The sequence below is a fragment of the Gopherus evgoodei genome, chromosome 22 (assembly GCF_007399415.2).
Source record: "Gopherus evgoodei ecotype Sinaloan lineage chromosome 22, rGopEvg1_v1.p, whole genome shotgun sequence".
NCBI lineage: Eukaryota > Metazoa > Chordata > Testudines > Testudinidae > Gopherus > Gopherus evgoodei.
The window spans coordinates 12,450,435-12,473,911 of NC_044343.1; the positions used below are offsets into that span (position 1 = coordinate 12,450,435).

General features: G+C 53.5%; 1 protein-coding gene across 11 annotated transcripts in view; it reads right to left on the reverse strand.

Moving 5' to 3' along the window:
* Positions 1-20,900, reverse strand: part of UNC13A (unc-13 homolog A) — a 119,196-nt gene extending 98,296 nt beyond the window's left edge. For all 11 annotated transcript variants that reach the window (XM_030540666.1, XM_030540665.1, XM_030540658.1 and 8 more), the window contains exon 1: positions 20,707-20,900. In XM_030540666.1, the coding sequence (XP_030396526.1) occupies positions 20,707-20,728 (22 nt within the window). In that variant the 5' untranslated portion in view covers positions 20,729-20,900. The remainder of the gene's footprint in view (positions 1-20,706) is intronic.
* Between the last annotated feature and the right edge of the window lie 2,577 nt (positions 20,901-23,477).

Here is a 23,477-nt window from a genome sequence, read left to right on the forward strand (position 1 = left end):
GAGATCTCAGATGAGAGCCCGCAGCTTGTAGCTCCCAGCGCCTTCCCCTGGGCTGCAGGAACGGGTGGGTGGGTGGGAGCCAATCTTGCTGCACAAAACATGGCATTTGACTCCAGGGGTGGGGGAAGGCACAAGTCAGGGGGCATCTTTGCCCTGATCTCAACAGCCATCATCTCAGGCTGGGCCAGGCACCTGCTCACCGTTCTGTATTTCAGCTCAGGGAAACGGCCCCTAACAGGGTTTCCAGCTGGCAAAGGACAAAATAACGAAGGGAGGGGAGGGAACCTTTGTGATCTGAAAAGAAAACCAAGGTGACTAGAACAGGCCTGAAATAGCCCTTTGCAATCTCAAAGGGAATTTGATTTCAAAGCCGCGCGGCTAGGCAGCTGCTTATCACTGACTGCCAGCTTGGGAGGGGGTCAGCGACAGAGCGAGTCGGGCAGCTACGCTAAGCAGTCTCCTTCAGCAGCCCTGCTCCTGCTTTGTGAGAGCAGCCTGGCATACGCTAGATGGACTCCAAAGTGTCCTAACCACAGGGCCACCGGGCAGCCGTCTCTCTGGCACACTAATAAATGGGCCCTTCCCAGACTGAGTTTCATCTGAGGATCTCAAGGCACTTCAAAACCATTTACTCCACCCTGTCGGAGGGAAGGAGGGATTATTATGGTTACAGTCACCCATTTTACTGATGGAGAAACTAAGGCACGGAGCACTTGAGCTACTCATTTGTGTACACACACACCCACACACACACACCCACACCAGCCACAGCTGGGAAGCAAAGTCAGGACTCCCAGTGCCAGCCCTTGGTTCTAACCACTAGGATGCCCTGTCTCACCTTCAAGTTCTTTACCAAACTCTGCACAGCTGCAGGGAGGGTGTGAATCTCCCCAAAAGTAGCCTACCCTGAACAGGCTGTCTCATTGCTAGGCTGGCGGCTAAATTCTCTCTGTGGTGGAATGGGACTGGGATAGAGGCACATGAAAGCGAAGAGCTCCCCACCTAGGTGCAGAGCTCCCGACGGGGATTGTCGGAGTGCCTGGAATCGAGCCACATGGCACCACACGTCAACGCTGCACAATGCTGGAGTTGGACAAAGACAGCTCATGCAGCTTAAAAGTCTGTTTATAACAATATAACTGGTCCCTGAGCCGCCACTTCTCAGCGTATTTTCTGTGCGGCTCATTTGAGTTCCTGAGCCACTGAGAAAAAAAAATATACCAGCCCCTGCAAACAGTTTCCAGGAAGCACTGCCACACAGTCCTGCCCGCCAGAAAGCGCCGCTCCTTTGGGATGTCCCAGAGGAGCCCCTAGCCGGGCGCCCCAAATCAGAGGCCGCTTTGGCAAAGGCCAGACTTAATCAACGGCACCCAGCAGCTTCTAACACCAGCTCAGCGTGAAGCCATCCTCCCCACCCCTGGCTCTCAGCTTGCAGCGCCTGGCACGTTGCCCCCCAGTCGCTCCCTCAGGGCTGGATTTCAAAGTGCTCCATTCCCGTAACCGGAGCCCAATTTTCAGAGGAGCTCAGCTCCCGTTTGAGACACATACAGGGAGTGACCAGAACTTCCTCCAATGCTCAGGACCCAGTCAGCGCCCATTGAGAACAGGGGCAAATCCCCCTCTCATCCGGTCCCTCACTGAGAAAACCGGGAGCTGCTGGGGGCTGGCTACCACACTGGAAATCAAGGAGCCCAGGGTGGGAGCTGAGCTCTTGCCATTGTGACTGCGAGTCATGGGCCCAGCTCCCAGGCAGGAATGATTCGTCCTGGGAGCAGAGAGAGCAGCTCCTGACCAGGCTTCTCCGTCTGACAACACTCCCTGCCTCTATTAAAGCACCCTAAGGACGCCAGCAAGATCCTCCAGCTCCTTCCTTTGTGCTCCAGAGGCAGGAACAGATAGGAGCTACTCAGCCACTTTTCCTCCTAAGCCCAAGAAAAGCAAAGCAAGAACCATGCTGAGGGCAACAATTATACAGAGAACAACATGTCTAGTCTGGCCTGTTGTCTCCGTCAAGAGGAGGCATCTTTCTGCAGCTGGCTGGAGCTGCTATTCTGCACCCTGGCCGAACCGTCACAGCTTGCGTGTTGCCGCTGCTTTGTCAGATGTCCCGTTACCTGGCAGGTCCCAGGAAGGAATGAAAGGGATGTCCTGAGCTGCTAGTTTGGCCCCAGCATTGGCTCTGCCGGTTTCTTTTTGCTGGGCTAAACCTGATGCAATGACAGAGAGAAAGCCGCACCCTCTTGGAACCTATCAACAGCCAGCACCTCAAGTGAGGCTCCTAGGCTGGAATTTTCAAGGCAACCTAGAAAGTTCGGCACGCAGATCCCATTGGCTAGCAGTGACATTTGGAAACCAAAGTCCCATAAATTGAAAATCCCCAAACGGATTCAGGGGGACCAGCCCTAAATCCTTGCCTAGGCACCTACATAAGCGAGTGTCATGCGCCCAGCAGCGCCGCCGACCTCAGAGCCTGTTCTCAGTTGCTCCCATCTTCCACACAGAGGTGCTGTCATAAACAGATAGCTAAGGGTTAATGTCTCTTTCACCTGAAGCACCTGACCAGAGGACCAATCAGGAAACCGGATTTTTTCAACTTTGGGTGGAGGGAATTTTGTGTCTGAGGTCTTTGTCTGTCTGCCTGCTTTCTCTGAGCTTTGGAGAAGTAGTTTCTGCTTTCTAATCTTCTGTTTCTAAGTGTAAGAACAAAGAGATCAGATAGTAAGTTATATGGTTTCTTTTCTTTGGTATTTGCATGAATATAAGTGCTGGAGTGCTTTGATTTGTATTCTTTTTGAATAAGGCTGTTTATTCATATTTCTTTTAAGCAATTAACCCTGTATTTGTCACCTTAATACAGAGAGACCATTTGTATGTATTTTTCTTTCTTTTTAAAACCTGTTAAAGTTTTCTTTACTGGGAAATTTCAGGGAAATTGAGTCTGTACTCACCAGGGAATTGGTGGGAGGAAGACATCAGGGGGAGATCTGTGTGTGTTGGATTTGCTAGCCTGATTTTGCATTCCCTCTGGGTGAAGAGGAAAGTGCTTGTGTTTCCAGGACTGGGAACGGAGAGGGGGAGTCACTCTGTTTGGATTCACAGAGCTTGTGTCTGTGTATCTCTCCAGGAGCACCTGGAGGGGGGAAGGGAAAAAGGATTATTTCCCTTTGTTGTGAGACTCAAGGGATTTGGGTCTTGGGGTCCCCAGGGAAGGTTTTTCAGGGGGACCAGAGTGCCCCAAAACACTCTAATTTTTTGGGTGGTGGCAGCAAGTACCAGGTCCAAGCTGGTAACTAAGCTTGGAGGTTTTCATGCTAACCCCCATATTTTGGACGCTAAGGTCCAAATCTGGGACTAGAGTTATGATAGGTGCCCCCAGTGCAGACCGCATCTCCCAGCATGCACTGCTCCAAACAGCTGGACTGGGATTTATAAAACAGAATTTACACCGCCAAGGCCTGTCACGCAGGGATCTCAAAGCACTTTGCAGAGCTCTCGTGCCCTTCGGCGATATTATGATATAGCTGGGGAAACCCAGACATAGGAAGAAGGGTGGGGATTAGTCCGGTGTTGGTCAGTGCATCCCTGGTGTAGATTCCAGCCAGAGTCACTGGCCTTCAGTCCTAGATTGGACCCACTACGGGAGCTGTGGGTCCTCCTCTCCTGCCAGAAGTCCTAATCCTTCATTTGTGATATCACAGTCTGTTGCCATGGAAAGGAATGTGGCAACACAAAGTCAGGTCACATGATGCCTCCTATCAGGATCAGACAGGAAGGAGGAGGGTGGAAAGTGGGTCTTTAAACAAAGATCTCTGATGACCCCCGACAAGTCAGGAAAATCTAGTATGAAAGTAGGGGGACCAGACAGCAAGTGTGAAAAATCGGGACAGGGAGTTGGGGGTAATAGGAGCCTATATAAGAAAAAGACCCCAAAATCAGGACTGTCCCTGTAAAATCGAGACATCTGGTCACTCAATATGAAAATACCTCATTTTAAATCAGAAATTAAGAGATGCTGTTTGCCCAGATTATTATTTATTTTATTACAGTAGCACTTACGGGCTCCATTGTGCTAGGCACAAAGGGGCAGATTTGGCAAGGCACCCCTTCTGGCTCACCAGACTTAATGCCTCTCCTCTGGCAGGGCCAGAGCCTGGGGTGAATCAGCCCCACTCTGCAACCTGTCTGTCGTCCCTCTTCGGGGTTTGTTTCTCAGAGTCTTCCCGGTAGGCCTCAGGGCAGGCCTAAGGAGTGCTCCTCTGCCAAAAAAAAAAGGGGGTACCTTTCCCTGGCCCCCTCCATGGGGCAGGTGTTGTCCTGTCGCTGGCCCCAGGGTGTCGGCCCTTCCCCTAAACAGGCACTGGGTGTGGGTGTCTCCCCTATGGGGAGGAGCGCAGTCTCTCGCACTGGAGATGCAGATCTCCTTGCTGCTTGCAGCCCCTACCTCTCACCAGGACAGAGATTTTAACAGGTTTCAGGCAGCCCTTAATTGAAGTCAGGTGTCCCTAATTGACCTGAAGTGACCCCTTCCTGGCTTGTAGGAAAAAGGACCTTCCTTTAGCATTCTCAGGCTAACATACCTGTTTTGCCAGGCTCTCCTGCAGCCGCCCGCCTGACTTTGTCACAGTGCCATAATGCCCAGAAAAAGTCTGGGCCTGAGAGATCAGGGCCGCATTGTGCTGTCGGAAAGTCCCTCTTTCCTGAGAAACGTCCTGATGGGTTCCCCTCAGCTCCTTCCCACTGCTGATTATTTGGGGATCGTATGTTCTTCCATTTCTATGTGGGATAAAAGGGGGGAGGAGCTGAGAAAAAACCCTAAAAATCAAATAATTTCCTGGTGTGAGTGTGCTAAGCCGGGGAATATAAAGCCACATTTTTAGTTCCGTGGACCCTTTGTCGTCTTGTTTCCCGCACACATACCTTCGCCACAAACACCCCCAACCCCGGGCTTTGTGCAAGATATTTGACCAGATGTCTAAAATGAATAAAAAAATCCCACAGACCTTTGATATAAGCCTCCCTTCGCTCAGAAATGTGACCCATTCCACCTAAAATTTCTCTGACTGATTTCAAAGCAAATGTACCAAAGGCAAAATTTCCTCCTGGAGTGAGACCATTTTATCCCCATTTCCAATCTGGGATGAGCTGCAACAAACCTTTAAAACAGGGGCTTGGAAAGAAGTACCAACAGACCCGTAACTGCGGCAGCCCTAGATAGAATAACCACATCAGTTAATGCACCCCTCGCTTAGGGCCTTCTGCCAAGACCAGGTTGCCAGTGGAAGTGTGTGAGCAATTTTTCCATAGAAACCTCTGTGAAATTCGTGAGACAGCTAAAGTGGATGTGAAACAGCTTATGAGGAGAAAAACCCAGTGGGGTTAAACCACAGTCAATCAATAGCTTCTGACTGGCTAAAGACTCTGGGCCTTCAAGCCAGTCCAGGTGGGAAGTTCTCTGCACGGATCCAAGATCTGGCTGAGGTGTCGTTCTTATGCCCTGGCAGCAGGCAGGAAACAGGTTGCAATGGAAACAAATAAGCCAGGCTGCCTTCGTCTGAGCGGAGGAGGATCCTGCCAAAGTGGAACTGTATTTCTGCCCCAAAATGTGGCTTTTCTGGTGTGGACAGTGGATTATTTTAAATGTATCAGGCTGTACAAAGGGATCTATTTATTCTCCTCCGAGCCCCCTTCACCACCTCATGTTATTCCAGGCCCTACAATCAAGAGAGTCACTGCGGTTGGCGTATTATTCAGCGCTGGAAATAGCAGCTTATAGAGATACTGAAAGAGCAATATCAGGACCAAGGACAGCACCCCTGCCCATTTCCCTTCCACCGGGGGAGAGGGAGAAGCGAGAAGAGGGGTGTGGGGGGTGTCTTGGGAAAAGGAAATGAGCCAGATCCCTATCCCAATGAAGCGAAGGGACAAAATCTCCCATCGATGCAGACGGCAGCAGGATCACGGTCATGGTTAAAATAACAATCATGATAAAATAAATCCCAGCCACAGCCAGAACCTGGTACATCTCAAACTCTCAGCACCATACTTCGGAGCCCCGAGCCCCACCATGACCCCTACTTTGCAGACAGGGATCAGTGACATGGGGTAGATGGAGTGACTCTGCCATGTGGGCACAGGGAATCCGAGACGTCCTGCATCCCATGGTTGGATCCTTAGTCAAAGGCCACATGTCCACAGCTATGCTCTTTCAGCCAGCCAGCCAAGGCCTTCCAATTGCTTGTCTCCCCTCTCACCCCCGGTCTGCCTGTGGGGGCCAAGCAGCTCTCAAGCTGCTTCCCTAACCACTCCCCATGGTGCTGCCAGCCGGCCCTGGCACAGACCTGCCCAGCTGGGGAGGACTGGGACCCACCCTCTGGCTGCATCACTCCTTAGGGCACAGACTACGTCTGCTCCTGACCCCGGCGCTTCTCGCATGGCAGAATAACATCCGCATCCCTGTGCAACACAGCCATAGTAGAGGGCAGCCGGGCCCAGGTGATTTTTCACTTCTCATCTAGAGATCTCCAAAGGCTTTACAACAATGGGTCCCTATTACAGATGGAGAAACTGAGTCACAGAGAGGGGAAGTGACTTGCCATGAGTTAAACAGCAATTCCAGGGCAGAGCTGGAGCAAGAGGCCAGATCACCCCCAGGCGCGAGTCCCCGCTGATTTCCAGAACCTCGGTTGCACCCCAGCCCACAGGTCCACATCTCTGCTCGATTCCATGCTCACTTGGGGCCCAATCCTACAAGATGTCTCGCACATCCTCAGCTTCCACTGGGGGGGCTCTCAGGATCAGGCCCTTTAATATCACTACCCCCACCTACATGTCTTGTGTGCACCTGGCCCTCAGCTCCCAGAATCCCTTGCACACAATCTTTGACAGCCCCCTTATACCTACAACACACCTTAAATCACCGCCCCCCCCCCAGTATTTTTCCTTCCGTTACTGTGTCTTTGCAGAGCTGTTTAGTGTCGGTGTCATGCAGTACTAGCTCTGTGGGAAAGGGGTCGTATACACCAACAACCATCATAGGCAGCGGGAGCTGGACCCAGCAAACCCCAGAGCCACTGACCCTAACCAGCCCAGGGAACACTTGCCTATGGGGACCACTGGGGCATGGCGCCTCCTGAGAGCAGGCCATGGAGGCTAGAAGGGGAGTCATGCAAGGCAGTTCTGCACGGTCCCAGTAGGCTCCCAATTCACACTGGCGTGAGAGGACGATCAGCCCCCGGGCTCTGAGCGGTAGCCAGGGTTGGGTGAGCCGGAAGCCTGGCTCCCCTCTGGCTGCATTGGAAATTTCCAGCCATCTCCCCACACTCCCACGCACGCCGCCCTCGGCTTCACACACACTAGCCCCCCCAGTCCGCTGTCATTTATTTCCCCTTCCCCACCCGCGCTGGGTCCCCTCCCCCGCCCTGGTTGCGCCACTTGCTTGGTATTCGCCACGTGTTGCCTCCAGCTCCGGCAAAGCAGCCAGCGACAGCACTTTTCATTCATTCCGTTCTGCGCATCATTCATGCCAGGAGATCTTCCAGGACCCGGCAACGGCGGAGCGAGACGAATGAAATCAACCAGCTTCAGAGGGCTGGGGACATGCGGCCCGCCTTCCGGACCCCCCACCCTTTGCATCAACCCCTCCCTGCAGGCTGTGATCTCCTGGCTGGAGGCGTCACTCACCTCCACACAGCGTGCACATCTGTGCAAAGCGACAAAGGGAGCAGCGTGCGCAGTTGGGCGGGGGTTTCACGGCTCGTGAGTGGGGTGTGAAAAGCCAGGGCTGGCGCTAGCTGTGTGCGATGCAGCCCTGCATTTGGGAATGGCCTCTGCGCCGGATGCCTTTTTCTGCACAAGAAGGGATCTTGCCAGCGGGCTCGCTGCTACAGAACCACAAGGGCCAGGATCCTCTCCCTAGCCCCCCACGGGTCCTGAAGCCACCCTGCTCCCCGATAGAAGGCTGACTGGGACCCCCCATACACATGGCCACAGGCCCCGTAAAACCTAGGGCTGGAGCTGCCAGTAGCTGGTGAAGGCTGTGCTTAGCCCTGAGCTTCGTGTAGCAGAAGACAAGATGGAGCATTTGCACAGAGATTCAGATGGGGTCTAACCCCCCTCCCCTAATGCAGGGAGAGGAGGAAGCCAGCGGTAGGGTCCCACAGCCAGTGCTGTGTCACTAGGGTTCTAGACACAGCCCCCCTTACTGCCACCAAGAGGGGTTCCCTGCAGCTAGGCCAGGCCAGCATTGTGCTTTGGGTTGGAGAGCAGCCCCCCCCACCCCTTCCCTAGCTGCTTCTCCCACCCCCTGGAACCAGGCTGAGAACACAGGAAGAGGTGCCCTTATGGGGAGGGTTTGGTCTGGATCCAGCCAGGCCTGGCTCTGCTCTCAGTAAATGCAGCACAAGGGATTTGCTGCCCTGGCTCTAGAGCTGGAATTGCAGAGATGGGGTGAAAATGGAAAATAACTGGGGACTCCAGGCACCTCCCTCTGCCTGGGCCCAGCTTCACTGTAGTCAGGGGGAGTCTTTCCTGCATGCTCTGGCTGGTTCAGGGAGAAGAGGGATTGGGGGGCCTCCGGCTGACCCACCCCATGAGGTTTTATTCCCTCTCCCAGCAATCTGCCGGACCCTGGCTTATCCTGTCCACATCCCCCACCAGCATCAGCCCGCCCCGGCTTTGCATCGCTCCAGCAGCTCCCAGGCGAGGATCTCAAAGCGCATGGCCCACATGAACAAGGCTGGAGCCTGGCTCCCTTTCACCCACGTCACACAGTAAGGGGGAAATTCTGGCACCTCACCTCCACCCTGCCCCAGGATCCCCTCACTCGCTGACTGTGTGCTGGAGCAGCTCTGCTGACACCCCCCCCCCACCCCCGTGGGACTGGCAGCTGGAATCTCCCCAGCATGGAGCTGTCGGGTCCTGCTCCCTCCTTAGCCAGTGGAGGGGTGCAGCCAGGTCACCCCTTCCCCAATGAGGATGGATCATCGCTTCTGCCACCCCCTCCACGGAAGCTGTGGAGACTGCGCCCCCCTGTGCTGCTGATCCCTGTCCTCCAGGTACCTGGGGCAAACTAGGAGTCCTGGCTACGCCACATGTGGCCCCGGTGAGCCTCTAGAGCCTTCTAGCCCTGCCCCCTTTTTATTCTGGGGGACGAGGCCTATTAAAGAGCTGGAGGAGATGATGCCTGTGTGCGCGTGCACGTGCACACTCTAGATTTCAGCAGAGGCCATCTCAGAGAAGCCAGACATAGTAAAATCAACAAGCTTCAGGCCCACAGCCACTACTGCCTGATGAGAGAGGAGGAAACGGAGATGGGGTCAGATCCTACATCAATACCCACCATTGAAATCAATGGAGCCAGGCTGACTTACTCCAGCTCAGGAGGGGTTCCTGCCATGCTGCCCAACTAACTACATAATTAGGTGCACTTAGGCAGCCTCAGTTTATGCCCTGATGCTTGTTGATTCTAGCATGTCCTCTGAAGCTCTGCTATCAGCCACTGGCAGAGAACACTGGCCTGCAGCGGGCCATTGTTCTCCCGCAGGAGCTGTATTTAAGGAGCTGTTTTAATTAACAGGCTTGCCAGGTGTGTGTGTGTCCATTCCAGCATTCTCATTACTTACATTGTATTTCAGCGCAGAATTGACAGGGGCAAGCTGTGCCTAAGGCCCCTTAGCAGCACATTCCCCACACTGCAGCCCCACACCTGTCAGGGTTTACAAACCCATCAGGCAATAGAATGTCTCAGCTGCTCAGCGCAGGTGGACAGCTATCCACACAGACCCTCCTAGGGCAGATAACGGCCTTGGCTTTACCCAGCCACGGAACTTGCCTTTGCAAAACCCTGTGTACATTTCTGGTGTTGCAGGTGTGAATTTTAATCACCCATAGTCTTCAGAGGCCTGAGCCCCTGCCCTCTGCTGGGTGGAATCAGAACTGCACAACTCTGTGTCATGGGCCCTTGACTGCTAAGAGATTCTCTGTTAGCTCCGCTGGATGGATCTTGTGCCTTTATCCCTACAGCTGCCAGGAAATAGTAAGCATGGTGATGAACAGGGTGGAGACAGTGGCAATTTCTGCCTGTTGTCGGGTTCTTGCAAGGCCACCGTAAAGCAAAGGGATTCTGCAGAATCAGCCCTTTCTGAGAGCAGCCTTACGAACCTGACATGCAGCCCACCTGCAGTCCAGCCAGGCAGAGACCAGCGTGCATGCCAACAGGGAGAAATTCAAGCCTTAGGTTTCCACAAAAATCACTGAACCCTCCCTGCACTCCTGGGGAGATGGGGCAGCCAGAATATCATGAGGTGTCCTGAGAAAGGGTCTTAAAACTCCAGAGCCCCACTCTGCAGCTCTCATCTCCTCAGGACAGGCACCCCCTTGTCCCCAAATCACTTTCCATCTCCCTTAGCCAGGCTCAAATCATGTCCCTCTGCAGCCTGGGGGAGGAAACCGCCATTACAGTAGCCGTGCCATATTATATATGGGAAACTGAGGCACACATAGACCTGCATTAGCAAATGCCTCCCCTACTTTGGTGCTCTTTGGAGAGCTGGTTTTCAGAGGTGCTGAGCACCTGCAGCTCCCATGGCTGTTAGGCAGCACTGGGGGTGCTCTGCACCTCAGAGAAACAGGCCCCATGTGTCTCAGTCCTCAAATACTGAGGTGCTCAAACCCAGCAGCCTGGGACCCAGCGAGTCAATGGGAGAGCAGGGCTGAGCAAACCGGGGGGCTGTGGCTCAGATCTCAGCTGCGTCGCCTCCCTTCTCACCCCTCCATGGTTTGTGTGATATTTCAGGGCCTTTTTTCATTCTCCTTCCAGCCCATTAATAAAAAGTCACCCCCCCAAACAACCACCCTATTAAATACAGAGCCATAGGTGTACACATGCCCTGCGCCCCCACCCTACGCACTGGATCTGTGAGTTCCTTGCTCTTCAGCATTTCCTGAGCCACAGTCGGATGAAAGGCTTCTGCCCACCTGCCTGCTGGGGAGAGCTCAGCGGCTCACCCCAATCCAGGCAGAGGGGTTCTGTTGGAGGACAAGGGCAAAACCTCCCTTGTCTCCCAGCTTTGGATTTGGCAGCATCTGGTGGGTCACCCATTCAGTGTCTCCATGTGGCAGTGGCCAAAAGAGGGCCCACCACTGATGGGTGTCTCCCCACTAGCTGGTCATCCTACATACAATGTTTCCAGTCACCCATTGTACAGAGAGAGCTGTGCCTCAGTTTCCCCACCTGCAATACAGAGATCATGTCTTTTTCAGTGTGCGAGGGGCATCAGGATATTGGTTGGAGCTATTGAGCCATGAAGGGCACCCATTGCACAGGTTTGTGACACACACACACACACACAGAGTTAATTTCCAAACACTGAAGCATATATTCTCACAGCTGTATTTGTAAAGATGGCTATTGGTTCTAGGTGCCGTAGTCTGAGCTCTCCTGGGGCAAGGGTTCCAGATTTGCTGAGCATGCACAGCTCAAGCAGAGAACAAAGAAAGCTGCAAGTGCTGGGCACGTCTCAAAAAACAGCTTTTGCATCACCCTGGTCCCAATCTGCCAGTCTCTAATGCAGAGTAGAGCTGCCTTAAGGCTGCTCTATTTTGAGTCACCTCCCAAACATCCCCAGACACTGTTCCAGCAACTGGAGCCCAAATGCATGCTGGGAGCCCTAGCCACATCCCCTTTCCCAGGCCACACCATGTACCCTGGAAGTGGGACCAGTAAAGGAGCTGCTAAGTGGCCATATACTAGCTGGGATTCTCCCAGGAGGCAGAGAAGTCCTGAAATGGTGGCATCCGCTGGCACTGGGCCTCCAGCTCAGCACACACCACTTAGTGCTTGGGAGAGTCAGGCCTGCTTTGCACAGACATAAGTAGCTCTGCCAGGGGTGAGCCCGGGGCAGGGGTGGGACAGCACCATATGTGCCTGACAAAGGAATGTAATGAGTAGCGGGGTTGCAAGCCTGCCTTCTGGTCAGAGCACGTCTGTGGCTGTCTTCACAAGCCGAGTGCGGTGCCAGCCCTGGAGAGTGGGGATGAGCATGGTCTTGTGTGCGGCTAACCCCACCCTAGGGCATTGTCTCCCCAGCCAGCACCAAAGATCTGACCCAGTGCTGCCTCCCAGATGGTGCAGCTTTCATTTTGCAAGTTCAGGCTTGTCACGGGGCAAGCCTACTCCATCCCCCTTTGCGGGGAGTGGCACCAGCATCGTGGCCCTGCAGTTAAGTCTGCCTGCTTGCCTTAGCCTCAGAGCAGTACAGCCCAATGGCCAGAGCTAATACAGTCACCCTTGATGGCAGGGCAGTATGATCCAATGGCCAGAGTTGATACAAACACCCTCTCACTCAGGCTGTATGGCCCAGTGGCCAAAGTCAGTGTGGCTGACTTCCTCAACATGGTTGTTCAGCCTAGTGGCCAGAGTCAATAAGGTCACCCTCCTTAGCAATGCTCTGCAGCCTAATGGTCAGAGTCAGGGAAATGGGCCACCACCTGGGGCAGGGGGACCCAGGCCCTCCCTCTCCAGGGGTCCCAGCCAAGGGCCTGGCATATGCCAATGAGTCAGCTGGGATCCAACCAAAACCCACTAACTCGAGATCCAGTTCTGTAACTGGTCTAATTCCCCTGGGCTACTTGCTACTGGATTTCCTGATGCTGTGGTCTGGACATCTTCGGGTTCTCCGAACTCCTCACCTGGCACCACTTCCAGCAACTCCAACCTCCCTTGAGTGTCTGCAGCTATCCAGGCATTTGCCTGAGTCTTGGCACCTCTGGCTCCCACAGTCTGGAGTTTTGGCTGCTCCTATGCTGGAGTCTGCAAGGTGCATCCTTCCTCTCCAGCAATCAGCCTAGAATGAGGCAGGGCTGCTCCCTTTTATAGGGAAGCGCATGGCCAGCAGGGGCGAGGGGGCGTGGTTTCCACTGCCAGGAGTGCTGGTTTAACCCTTTCATCTCCAGTGCAGGGCACATACACCCCATCACAAGGCTGTTAAACAATAATAATAAGACCTAGCTCTGATCCGTATGCCTCAGAGTGGATCAGTTTCTTTATTCTCATTTTGCAGATGGGGAAACTGGGGCACAGAGAGGGGCCATGACTTGCCCCAGGTCAGTGACCAAGCCAGGCATAGAACGCAGGGGTCTCAAGTCCCAGTACAGTGATCTATCCAGTAGACAACACTGCCTCATAAGCAAAGCACAGCAGGGCCCCCTATCCTTTCCCTTTGCCTGCCTAACTCCATGGACAGCAGAGGGGTTCTTCGTGCTCTCCCCAGGGGTAACTGAGAAGGGAACCGGACCCACAGGGAGCAGTGTCCTACCATTCCTGCCGGTTGCAAGGGTGGCATCACATGTGGCTAGACAGACAGAAGAGGTGCCTGAGCCAGCAATTCCAACAATATCTTACTTGGCAATTCTCTCCCTGTTGTCTGACAGCGTGGAACACGGCCAGACCTGAAGGGGGGTGTTTCACCCCCACTGTGCCCTGGTCCAGTCTATCGCAGGCAGGGCTGGACACTGGGGCCCCACGTGAGAGCGTGTGTGACAGGGAAGTGTGAGCTAATGGTTAGAGGAGAGCACTGGGAGTCCGACATAGAACAGTAGGGTTAGAAGGGATCGCAAGGGGCATCTAGCCTGACCCCTGCCAAGAGGCAGGATTTGTAGACACGGGAGATGAGTGGTTAGAACAGGGCAATGGGAGTTAGGATGCTGGAGCTGTCGTCCAGGCTGATGAGAGGGGAGTTACTTTGCTTCTCTACGTAATACCTCTGTAAAGTGGGTATAAATTCCTTCCTCCCACGCAAGATGGGCCACATTCCCTGAGGCCGGCAATGTACCTTGAGAAGGGCGAAAGCAAGGAGCTCTGGCTCTGGGTCGTGTCCTTGCCTAGCCTGGGGAACTGTTTTCCACGCTGAATCCATCCACCTGCCGAAGTTCAAGCCGAAATGTCTCCCCTTCCCTCTCCCAGCCCTGCTACCATTGTCACTGACCGATACCTGCCTCCCTGGCTGGGCAACACGCTGACTACAATAGGCATTGTTTGGAATTCGAATCGGAGACAGCTGTCAGCTGTCTGAACATCTGGCTGTCACCGGACCCCAAAACCACCATCCGAGGGAGAATCTCGTCAGGGGACATCTAATGAGCCGCTGTGCGAAGCAGCACATGGCACAGCACCCGTGTCCAACGCCAGCTCTCTCCAGCTGCCTGCTGACCGGAACAGCAAGCACAGGGAGTCACTCTGAGTTCTTGAGCAAAGAAATCAAAGAGAGTCCTTTCTTCAGCCTTGTCTGGCTGTGATCCGCCCCAGGCCCCACCCTTTGGTAGCAGGCAGCCAGCTGTGGCCGGGTGAAGGGTCCAAGGGGCTGCGTTTTGATCCAAGCCGTTGGTGCCGGATGCAAAGCCTGCTCCGTTAGCCTAACCTGTGGCCAGTGGCTGGACAGGAATGTGGATGCCCTGGGGAGGGACACATGGCTGCAGTAGCAGGCCAGTGGGGAGATGATACGTTCCTATGTGGTTGTGTTTACGGCCCATTGGCTGGAAAGCTGCGCACTGAGGTGGGGGTAAGTGCAAAGCATCCAGATGGGTGGATTTCTGTGGCACAACGTGCGACAGCAGCTTTGTGTCACGTGTAGTCTAATGGGTGGGACGCCACTTCCCTGCTGGGTGACCTGGGGCAAGTCTCTGCCCCTCTCTGTGCCCGTCTGCTCTTTGTCTCTTTAGGCGGGAAGCTCTCTTGGGGCAGGTGTAACTAGCAACACAAGGCAGAGACAGGCTTAGCATCCTGCTGAGAGCACGGCCCTGTGCCAGGTCCAGAGACGCTGGAGGCAGCTGGGTATGGAACCTTCCTTCTCCTCTTCTGCCAGGCCCTGTGGCCATGACATGCCACAATCCCCCACCCAGCCCCCTGCCCAGCCTTCCTTTCCAAAGCCACCTGCTTGGATAGGGTTGGTTTTTAACTGCGTTTTGCAAAGGGCTGGCCAAGGGAGGCTTTTAACAGCCCCTCCAGATCTCCCTCCCCCAAACCCTGCTGCGACGCTAAATCTGGATGTTTAATTGACCCACTTGAAGTTGTTTTAAGCCTTTCAAAACAAGGGCTTTGAACAAACAGACCCTTCAGGAAGGCGCTTTAATAACGTCAAGAAAACACCACCACCCAAGTTCCTATTTATAGGACTCCTGGAAGTTAGAATCCACAAAGAAATGACTCCAACGTCGTGCTGGTGCTAAATATATTCCCAGGAGCTGTCACTGTGTCAGGCTGGCAAAGAACAGCCCCGTTGCAGGAGGAGGCCCCCAGTTCTGCATTGTGGCCCATACCCGGGGCCCCACTGATGGGTGGGTACGTCAGATTGAAGGATCAGCACCTTAGTGAGCAAATAGACATTGCATTGTGCAGCTGGGTGGGTAAGAATCCATTGTCTAAGGGACTCACCAAGGAAAGGGGGTGGAATTCATTCATGTGCAGAGGGCCACATGGGCTGTGCACATGTAATCAACACACCTCCTGGGTGTGGGGTTCTGGCCCATCTAGAGGCATCGAGACCACTTAGAGAGGGAGAGATAAAACAAGTCTGCTCTCCAGCCTTAGCTACCAGGCTTTTAGCTCATGCTCATAGGTCCCAGGTTCAATCCCGTTTGTCACCAGCCAAGCCCCATTTGGAGGATGTGAGTGGCACAGGGGCCTTCCTCACAGGGCTGGATCCCACCCAGTGGGAGGAAAGGAAACAGAATCAGGCCAACCTGTGTGAAAGAGGGATTTCTTACTGTTCTATTTATTTCAGATACCATGGGCCAGATGCTCAGCTGGTGTGACTGACGGGTTCGCCGAAGGCAATGCAATCGCGCCAATTTACATCAGCTGAGGATCTCGCTTCCTCGATTTAAAGAGCAGTGGAAAGGATGGGCAGATCTTCCAAAACTGGGTGACTGTGCAAGAAAATGGCAGCCGAAATTCAATGTTGATAAACGCAAAGTGATACACATTGGAAAACATAATCCCAACTATACATACAACATGATGGGGTCTAAATTGGCTGTTACCACTCAAGAGAGATCTTGGCGTCATTGTGGAGAGTTCTCTGAAAACATCTGCTGAAAGTGCAGCGGCCATCAGAAAAGCTCACAGATGTTAGGAACCATTAGGAAAGGGACAGCTAATGAGACTGAAAATACCATAATACCGCTCTATAAATCCCTGGTGTGCTCACACCTTGAATACTGAGCACAGCGCCGGTCACCCCATCTCAAAAGAGATATTAGAAGCGGGAAAAGTACAGAGAAGGACAAGAAAAATGATTGGGGTGTTGGAACAGCTTCCACATGAGGAGAGATGAAAAGACTGGGACGTTTCAGCTTAGAAAAGAGACGGCTGAGAGGGGATATGACAGAGGTCTATAAAATCATGACTGGGGTGGAGAAAGTGAATGCAGAAGTGATATTTACCCCTTCATATAAACACAAGAACCAGGAGTCACCCAATGAAATTAATAGACAGTAGGTTTAAAATCAACAAAATGAAGTATTTCTTCACACAACTCACAGTCAGCCTGTGGAACTCGTTGCCGGGGATGTTGTGAAGGCCAAAACAATAACTGGATTCAAAAAAGAATTAGCTCAGTTCGTGGAGGAGAGGTCCATCAATGGCTGTTAGCAGAGAGGGTCAGGGATGCAACCCTATGCTCTGGATGTCCCTGAACCTCTCGCAATCAGAAGCTGGGACTGGATGATGGGATGGATCACTTGATAATTGATTGCCCTGTTCTGTTTATTCCCTCTGAAGCATCTGGCACTGGCCGCCTTCGGAGGATAGGATCCTGGGCTAGCAGGCCCATTAGGCTGACCCAGTATGGTCGTTCTTATGTTCTTCAGACTGATCTGCGCTGGCCTGGGTTTTTTGTGTCTCCTGCATTCATAGAGGTCACGCTACACCCCTGTTTGCAGCTTGCAGCCCAGGCTATTAGAGGCAGTCTGTAAAACTGTGATATATTGTGCTGTATTTCATTTTAGGACCCTCAATGGCAAACAGAATATAATCCTCTGCCGGGATTTCTGGGGGAATCTGTCTAGGGCTCCTGTCAGGATTCGAGGAGAAGATTTAACTCAGAGCGGGGAGGCGTGGGCACGAGTGAACTGAATCTATCAGACAAGGAAGCAAAAATAGACTCAAAAAATGGGAGGACTGTTGTGATGTTACTTCCCAAAGTTGCAGCAAGTGCATCTGAAGCTGCTTAAAGATTTGGGGCCAGATTCTCAGCTGGTGTCAGTGAGGTAGCTCCACTGGAACGCCATCGATTTAACCCAGCTGAGAATCTGGCCTTGATACTTTTCCACCCAGAAGCCTGCCCAGAAAAATAACTGTGAGGTGAACCCTGCTGAGCCCATTGTTAATAAAGCTCGTGCATTCAAACAATCTAATTTGTTCTGCCCTGGAGCTATGGTGCCCGTGAAGGGTTCTGAAATAACTGACATTCAAGCCGATTTGACTGCCCCCTGGAAGCTGTGCATTAAAGAAAGATGTTCAGAGTTGTTGGTCTTAGTCAGAGAAGCAGATGGGGGTGTGGCTCGTGCACTGCTACTTAAATCCTCCAGTCCAATGCATAAAAATAAACATGTGCCGTCAGATTTTTTGCCCTACTTTTCCCTGATCAGTGAAATTAAAATGCCAGTGGCAGAGGCGAGTATTTCAGCAAAGGTCGGGCTTGATTTCTGAAGCTTCCAGACTTATGCTCCTTTAATGCACCTGCAGGGGGAACTTGCAAATCGCATGGAAAAGAAAGGGAAAGGCAGGAGAAACCAGCGTAAAACCAAGAGCCAGGTGCAATGGGCAGCCATGCCTGCTGGATACCTATTGCGGGGGTGGGCGCAGGTGGGTCCCCCTCTCAACCGAGGCGGAGGAATCATGGAGCCCAGAGAACCCCGGACAGCGCCCCCCAGTGTTCACGGGTGTCTGAGGAGTCAGTGGACACCGCCCAGAGGAATCCTGCTTGGAGACGTGATCGGACAAGGGGCTGGGAACTGGTGCCACAGTCACCGAGCCACCCCATCCAGCTTCCTCTTCCCAGAGTGAGGGTTGTTTGTCTTGGCCAGTGCCAGGAGGAGGTTGACAAGGAGATTTCATGACTTCGTGGGGCCACTGACGGGGTGTATGCTAATAGGGGTGACGGATTCATCCTAAAAGTGTGTTGGGGAGCCATGAGTCCCCACCCCTCCATGACCCCACCCCACTGCTTCTCCCTGATGCCACGCCCCCTTGACCAAGCCAGAGCGGGGGGTGAGGTCTTGGGGGCTGAAGAGCTGATGCTGGGCCATGATAAGAGCAGCGTGGACAGCTGTGGGGAGCCGCAAACCCTCCAACTGCCCTGGGTGGGGGGGTTGGGGTGGGGACACAGACCGGGTCTGCTTTTGGGACCCCTCCGCCCTGGGCAGGTGGAGGCTCCATGATTCCCCACAGCTATCCAGCCTCCCAGGATGGGCTCCAGTGTCTGGCCTGGCCTAGGGGGCAGGGCCTGGGGGGAAGAGGAGGGGCAGGGGGCCGGGGCCTTGGTGAAAAGTGGATGGGCTATGACCCCGCAGCCCCCCCCATTCTGGTCCCCCTGATGCTAATCCAGGAGGTGCAGGGCAAAATGCAGCTAGATCCTCAATGAGACATTCTGGAGGAGAGGGAAGAGGGGCTGCAGCCTGGCGGGACAGGTGTCAGGGGCGTCTGTGAACCGCGCCAGATACACACCCCTGCTCGTGGCTTCATGGCGGAGCCGCCAACCAATATCCCCGGCAGGCCGGGGCACAAGGCGTGACATCCGTGCCATATAGGGAAGGCACTCAGAGCCTGCCAAAAATCGAAGGCTGCACCAGCAGCAAACCCCAGGATGCCATCCCTCCGTAGTGAATTCATTCATAAACTGTTATCAGCCGAAGCCTGTCGTTGGAGCACACCGAACAATCTGCTCCGTGATTTATTGGAAAAGCCTTTAATAATAACAATCAACCCCCTTCCCAGCACACCCCGCCCCCTCATCAATCCACAGGGCGCCGCAAGGCAGCAAAAGGCTATTTCCCCAATCATTTATGGCAGGCTCTTTATTTATTTGCACGCATAGATTTTATGCCCGAGGCTCAGGGGACTGATCAATGGAACACATAAATAGAATGGTGTAATTGGATCAGGTGGGCTGGCCCTGCCTCTTTCTGGCTGGCATGGTGGGCAAAGGGGGTGCTTTATTCTGCGGGTTTCCTCCAAAGGCAGACACGGGGCTTTTAATTAAAAGCCTATCGCCTCCTGAAAGGTCTGCTGAGACAAGCACTGGTAAGACGGCATCATTTGTGTCACCCCCCCTTCCCTCCTCCCATATCCAATTTCTTTCAGTGCACCTGCCAAATATGCAAAGACCATCTAAAAATGCTGGATGGATGTTCTAGACTGGGCTGGGTTTTGTGAATGGAGACGGCTTGCACACCGCTGAGTGCTCAGGATTTCAGAAGGGCTCCATGCAACAGGATATTCAGCCGGGAAGCCAGCACACTGGGGGGTCACTGCTCCCTGCAAACAACCTCGCTTTGCCAAATAAAAATCTGTCTAAATCCTGGAGGTTGTTCCGCTGAGTGCTTTCAAGGCAGGCTTAGCGTATGCGAGGCACAGTGCTGCCAGCCAGCCACCTCCCTCCCCTACCTGTGCCACTGGGAGCTTTTTCAAAATCATAAAAGGCTCCTAAATTCCATGCTCCACATCCTTAAAAGTTCAGCCCCAGCCAGCGGCTAATTCTCGATGCCTTATGACGACATTGCTAATTCTTTGGCAATGGATCAGAACAAGAATACTGATACGTTTAACATTACATGGATGTACATGGGGAAAAAACCCCACAATCTCTCTCACCCCCCACCCTCAGATTGGCTGTAAAATGCCAAGTATAAACTAAGCGATCTTTCCAAATGTCACCGCTCAACTCGCTGACTTCAAAATGAATAAAATGGCATTAGAGAGATGGGCTTGGAATTAATATCAGTTTAAAAGGAGAGAGAAAAAACCCAGTGCATTACAGAAAAGGTGCAAATCACGCCTCGTTACAAAAATAGCTTGCCAAAAAAAAAAGTGAAAATCAATTCTGGTATAAATTAGCAATGCAAATGCTCTGCACAGGATTAAACATCATTGCAAAGAAAGCAGCTCTCGGATTAACCCACATTCAACTGCCCTCTTTAAATCCCAATAGTTAGACTCTAGCGTGTAATAAATACCAATCCAATCCACCTGCAATAATCACTTCCAAACAAATCCACAGATCTATCACTACAGGGGGGCAGACAGGAGCCATTCAATGCAAAAACAATATCTGCGGTTCTTGCAACGATTTCCACAGACTTCCTCCATTATTACAAAGGCGTCCTACAGACAGGCACATGCACGTCCGCAAATTAACCATGTGCTGAAGGTGGGAAAGAAGGAGATTGTCTTTCAGCTGCTAGAGTGGATCATTTATTAAATAGCCCCATTTCACACACCCCCCAGACAAATCCCCTCTGTCAGTGTCTGTTTCTAACGCTCTATTCCTGCAGACATCAGCTGTGTTCATATCCATACGGAGTCACTTGGTTGCAACACACACAATTCTACTCCCAGCTGTTAAGGAGCCTGGCAGGATGTATTGCAGAGAGCCATCAAATCTGCATGCACAGATATAGAAATATATACACCCGGTGTGGTCCTTTCCTTACCTCCAACGCAGAGCAAAGACATGTTACGTCCTCTTGTCTGCTACCTCAGAGGCTCCAGGGGACTTCAGAGTTAGCTGCTAGCTGGGTGCCTGCTTGGGAAAGGGTGTGTGCTTGCTAGAAAATTGCATACTGCTCCATCTGCCTCTGTGTGGGCTGCTCCTCACTCTGCTTGCAAGCAGCCAGCCATCTTGTTTCAGCACAAGGCCTATGGACAGCTCCTGACGTCAAACTGCTGAGAGGCCAGGGGCGGGTGTACTGGGGGCACCTGATCAGCTGGGGTTGGGTCTAGTCTTAAAGGCACCCGAGCTGGCTGTCAATGGAAGTGTCGGTGTGAATAATGCACATCCATAGACTCCCCTTGGCCCGCCAGTGCCGAAAGTGCTCGCAGGCAGTGGGCCATCCACCATTAATACCTGGCTCTGGGACCAGGTCGACCCCCACCCAGCTGCTGTTCACCTGATGCGTGACTTGGTGGGCTTGCTGGGGCTGTCTATGTGGGGGGGTCTTGTATCTGGATTAAAGGGTCTAGGAAGGGGCTTGGTCTGAAGAGCTCCCTGTCCAAAGTGCATCAGAGGGCTGGGTGTCCGGGTCTGGCGCTCATTCCACATCAGACAGAAAGATCCCTGCCCTCCTCCCCGCAAAGAGGTGAGGGCCAGATTCACAACTGAGGTAAAATAGCCTGGATCTGCTCAGACTGGGGCCCTGAGTCTCTGTGGTCCCCTGCACCCTGCCTCACAAACATTCACCTCCAAGTGCCCTGGCTGGGTCAGCAAGGATTAGCATCTTCCCCTTTTGACAGAAAAGAAACTGAGGCACCAGGTCACACACGTTTGTAGCAGCTCTTGGGGTGGGTCGCAGGTCTCCAAAATGCCAGTCCACTGGCTTAACGACAAGAACATCCTTCCCCCCTCTTCCTGGACCCTCCCCCCACCCCACGGTGTTATCTTGGGACCTCATCACCCTCCTGCCCCAGTGGCTGGGAGAATGGAGCAGCGCACTCAGGTCACAAGCTCTGTAGGGCAGGGACCGGTGTTGGTCCAGCAGTTGGCACAGCGGGGCCTTGGGCTGCATCTGGGGCTGCCGAGTGGCACCGCGGGGCACGGAACAAGCCAGAATAATCAAACACCAGCCACAGCGGCTGCTTTCCTCCTCGTGCGTTTTCATCCCCAATACAGATTCTTTGGGCCCGATCCTGCCCCGAGTGAGCCCTGTGCAAAGCCCACTGCCAGGGTATACAATGGGGGGAGGTCACAGCGGGACACAGACCCAGCTAGGATAGATATAAAAATTGAACTGGGCTCCTGAGCAGCATGTTTTACGCACCCCTGTACTAATGCTGCTACTCGCAGCTCATGGCAGATCCACCCCTTTCTTCACACCACTTCAAGCACAGCCCATCATAGCTGGGACAGGCGCTGCCCCTGTCACCGCAGGTCACGTAACAATTCTGAAATGCAGGCCAGACGAGGCCCGGCAAAGCGCAATTGAAAGGGGTGCCTGACCCTTCTGCTGGCCCTCTCACAGGGGCGAATTTCCCACCCCGACAGCAACTCCTCTGGGTGCAACGGTGCCATTTTAACGTTGTCACTTTTCAGCCAAGAGCTGTTTCTTAGGAACCAGCCAAACTCCCAGGCTCCTCGGAGCACTGTTTTCTTGCACCCTTTCGGACCCCTCTCCTCCAATGGCGGCTCAGCCTTCCAGACCTCTGCCTAGTCCATTGCGTTGCTTGGGGTGGCAGGTTTTCTCTCACAGGCTGTATCAATCCACCTCAGGGCCACATTCGCTCCTAAGTAGCCCTGGCTCAGCCCTGAAGAGTGGACCAGAAGGCTGGCTTACTCAGCTGCTGACCTGATCATGTGTCTCCGTGATTCAAAGCCCTCCAAGGCTGCAGTGTCTGAATCTCAAACAGGGATGAATTTCCCCCCAAGCCTGTGGGTCAGTGTGATTAACCTCATTTAACAGTCGGAGAAGAGACATTACCAAGTTGGAGTCCCACTGGTGCCTTACCTACAAGGCATCACATCCGCCCTCTGCTAGCACCAAGGAGCTGGGTTTTGGGGTCTCCTCTGGCAGGTTCCCACACTGCTCAGCATGGCCTGAAGGCCATAGATGGAGTGGCTGTGACAGCTCCAGTGGGCAAGGTGTTGATGCTGGCTCAGGAGCACACCTGGAACCTGATCCCCTGTTGTGATCCGGGCCCTTGTCACCACGGCAGCAGCACAAAGAAGTGGGACAGCTGATGTACCCAGGGGCACCTGGGCATTCTCTGGCATCGGGGAATCCTGGCTCTACGCCGGCCCCTTGGTGTAGCTGGGCTGGAGGGTATAGGAGTGGGACTGGGGGCATGGCTGGAGCACTGTTACACCCTGGCTATTCCTAGATGCCAGAATGGCCCCTTGGGGTCTCCTTGGGGCCCTAGGCAGGCAAATTAGGGCAGCGAGACTGCTGTGCCAAGGGCAGGCCCCACCACACGGGCAGCGCGTCTGTGGCGGAAAGCCCTGATGTCTCGAGTTCGTATACTCCAAGGCCAAGAGGGACCATTGTGATCACCTGACCTCAGTTCCCATATAACGCAGGCCCCAAATCGCTCCTAGAGCAGGTCTGTTAGATGAACATCCAGTCGGGCTTTAAAACTTGCCTGTGATGGAGATGCCACCACGACCCTGGATAAATTAAATCCACAGAACAGACCCAGCATGGGGTGGGGAGCAGCTTCCCCTCCCGTACCCTGACTGTGGTAAGAGCGGGGGGCTCTGCTTCTGGTCTGGATC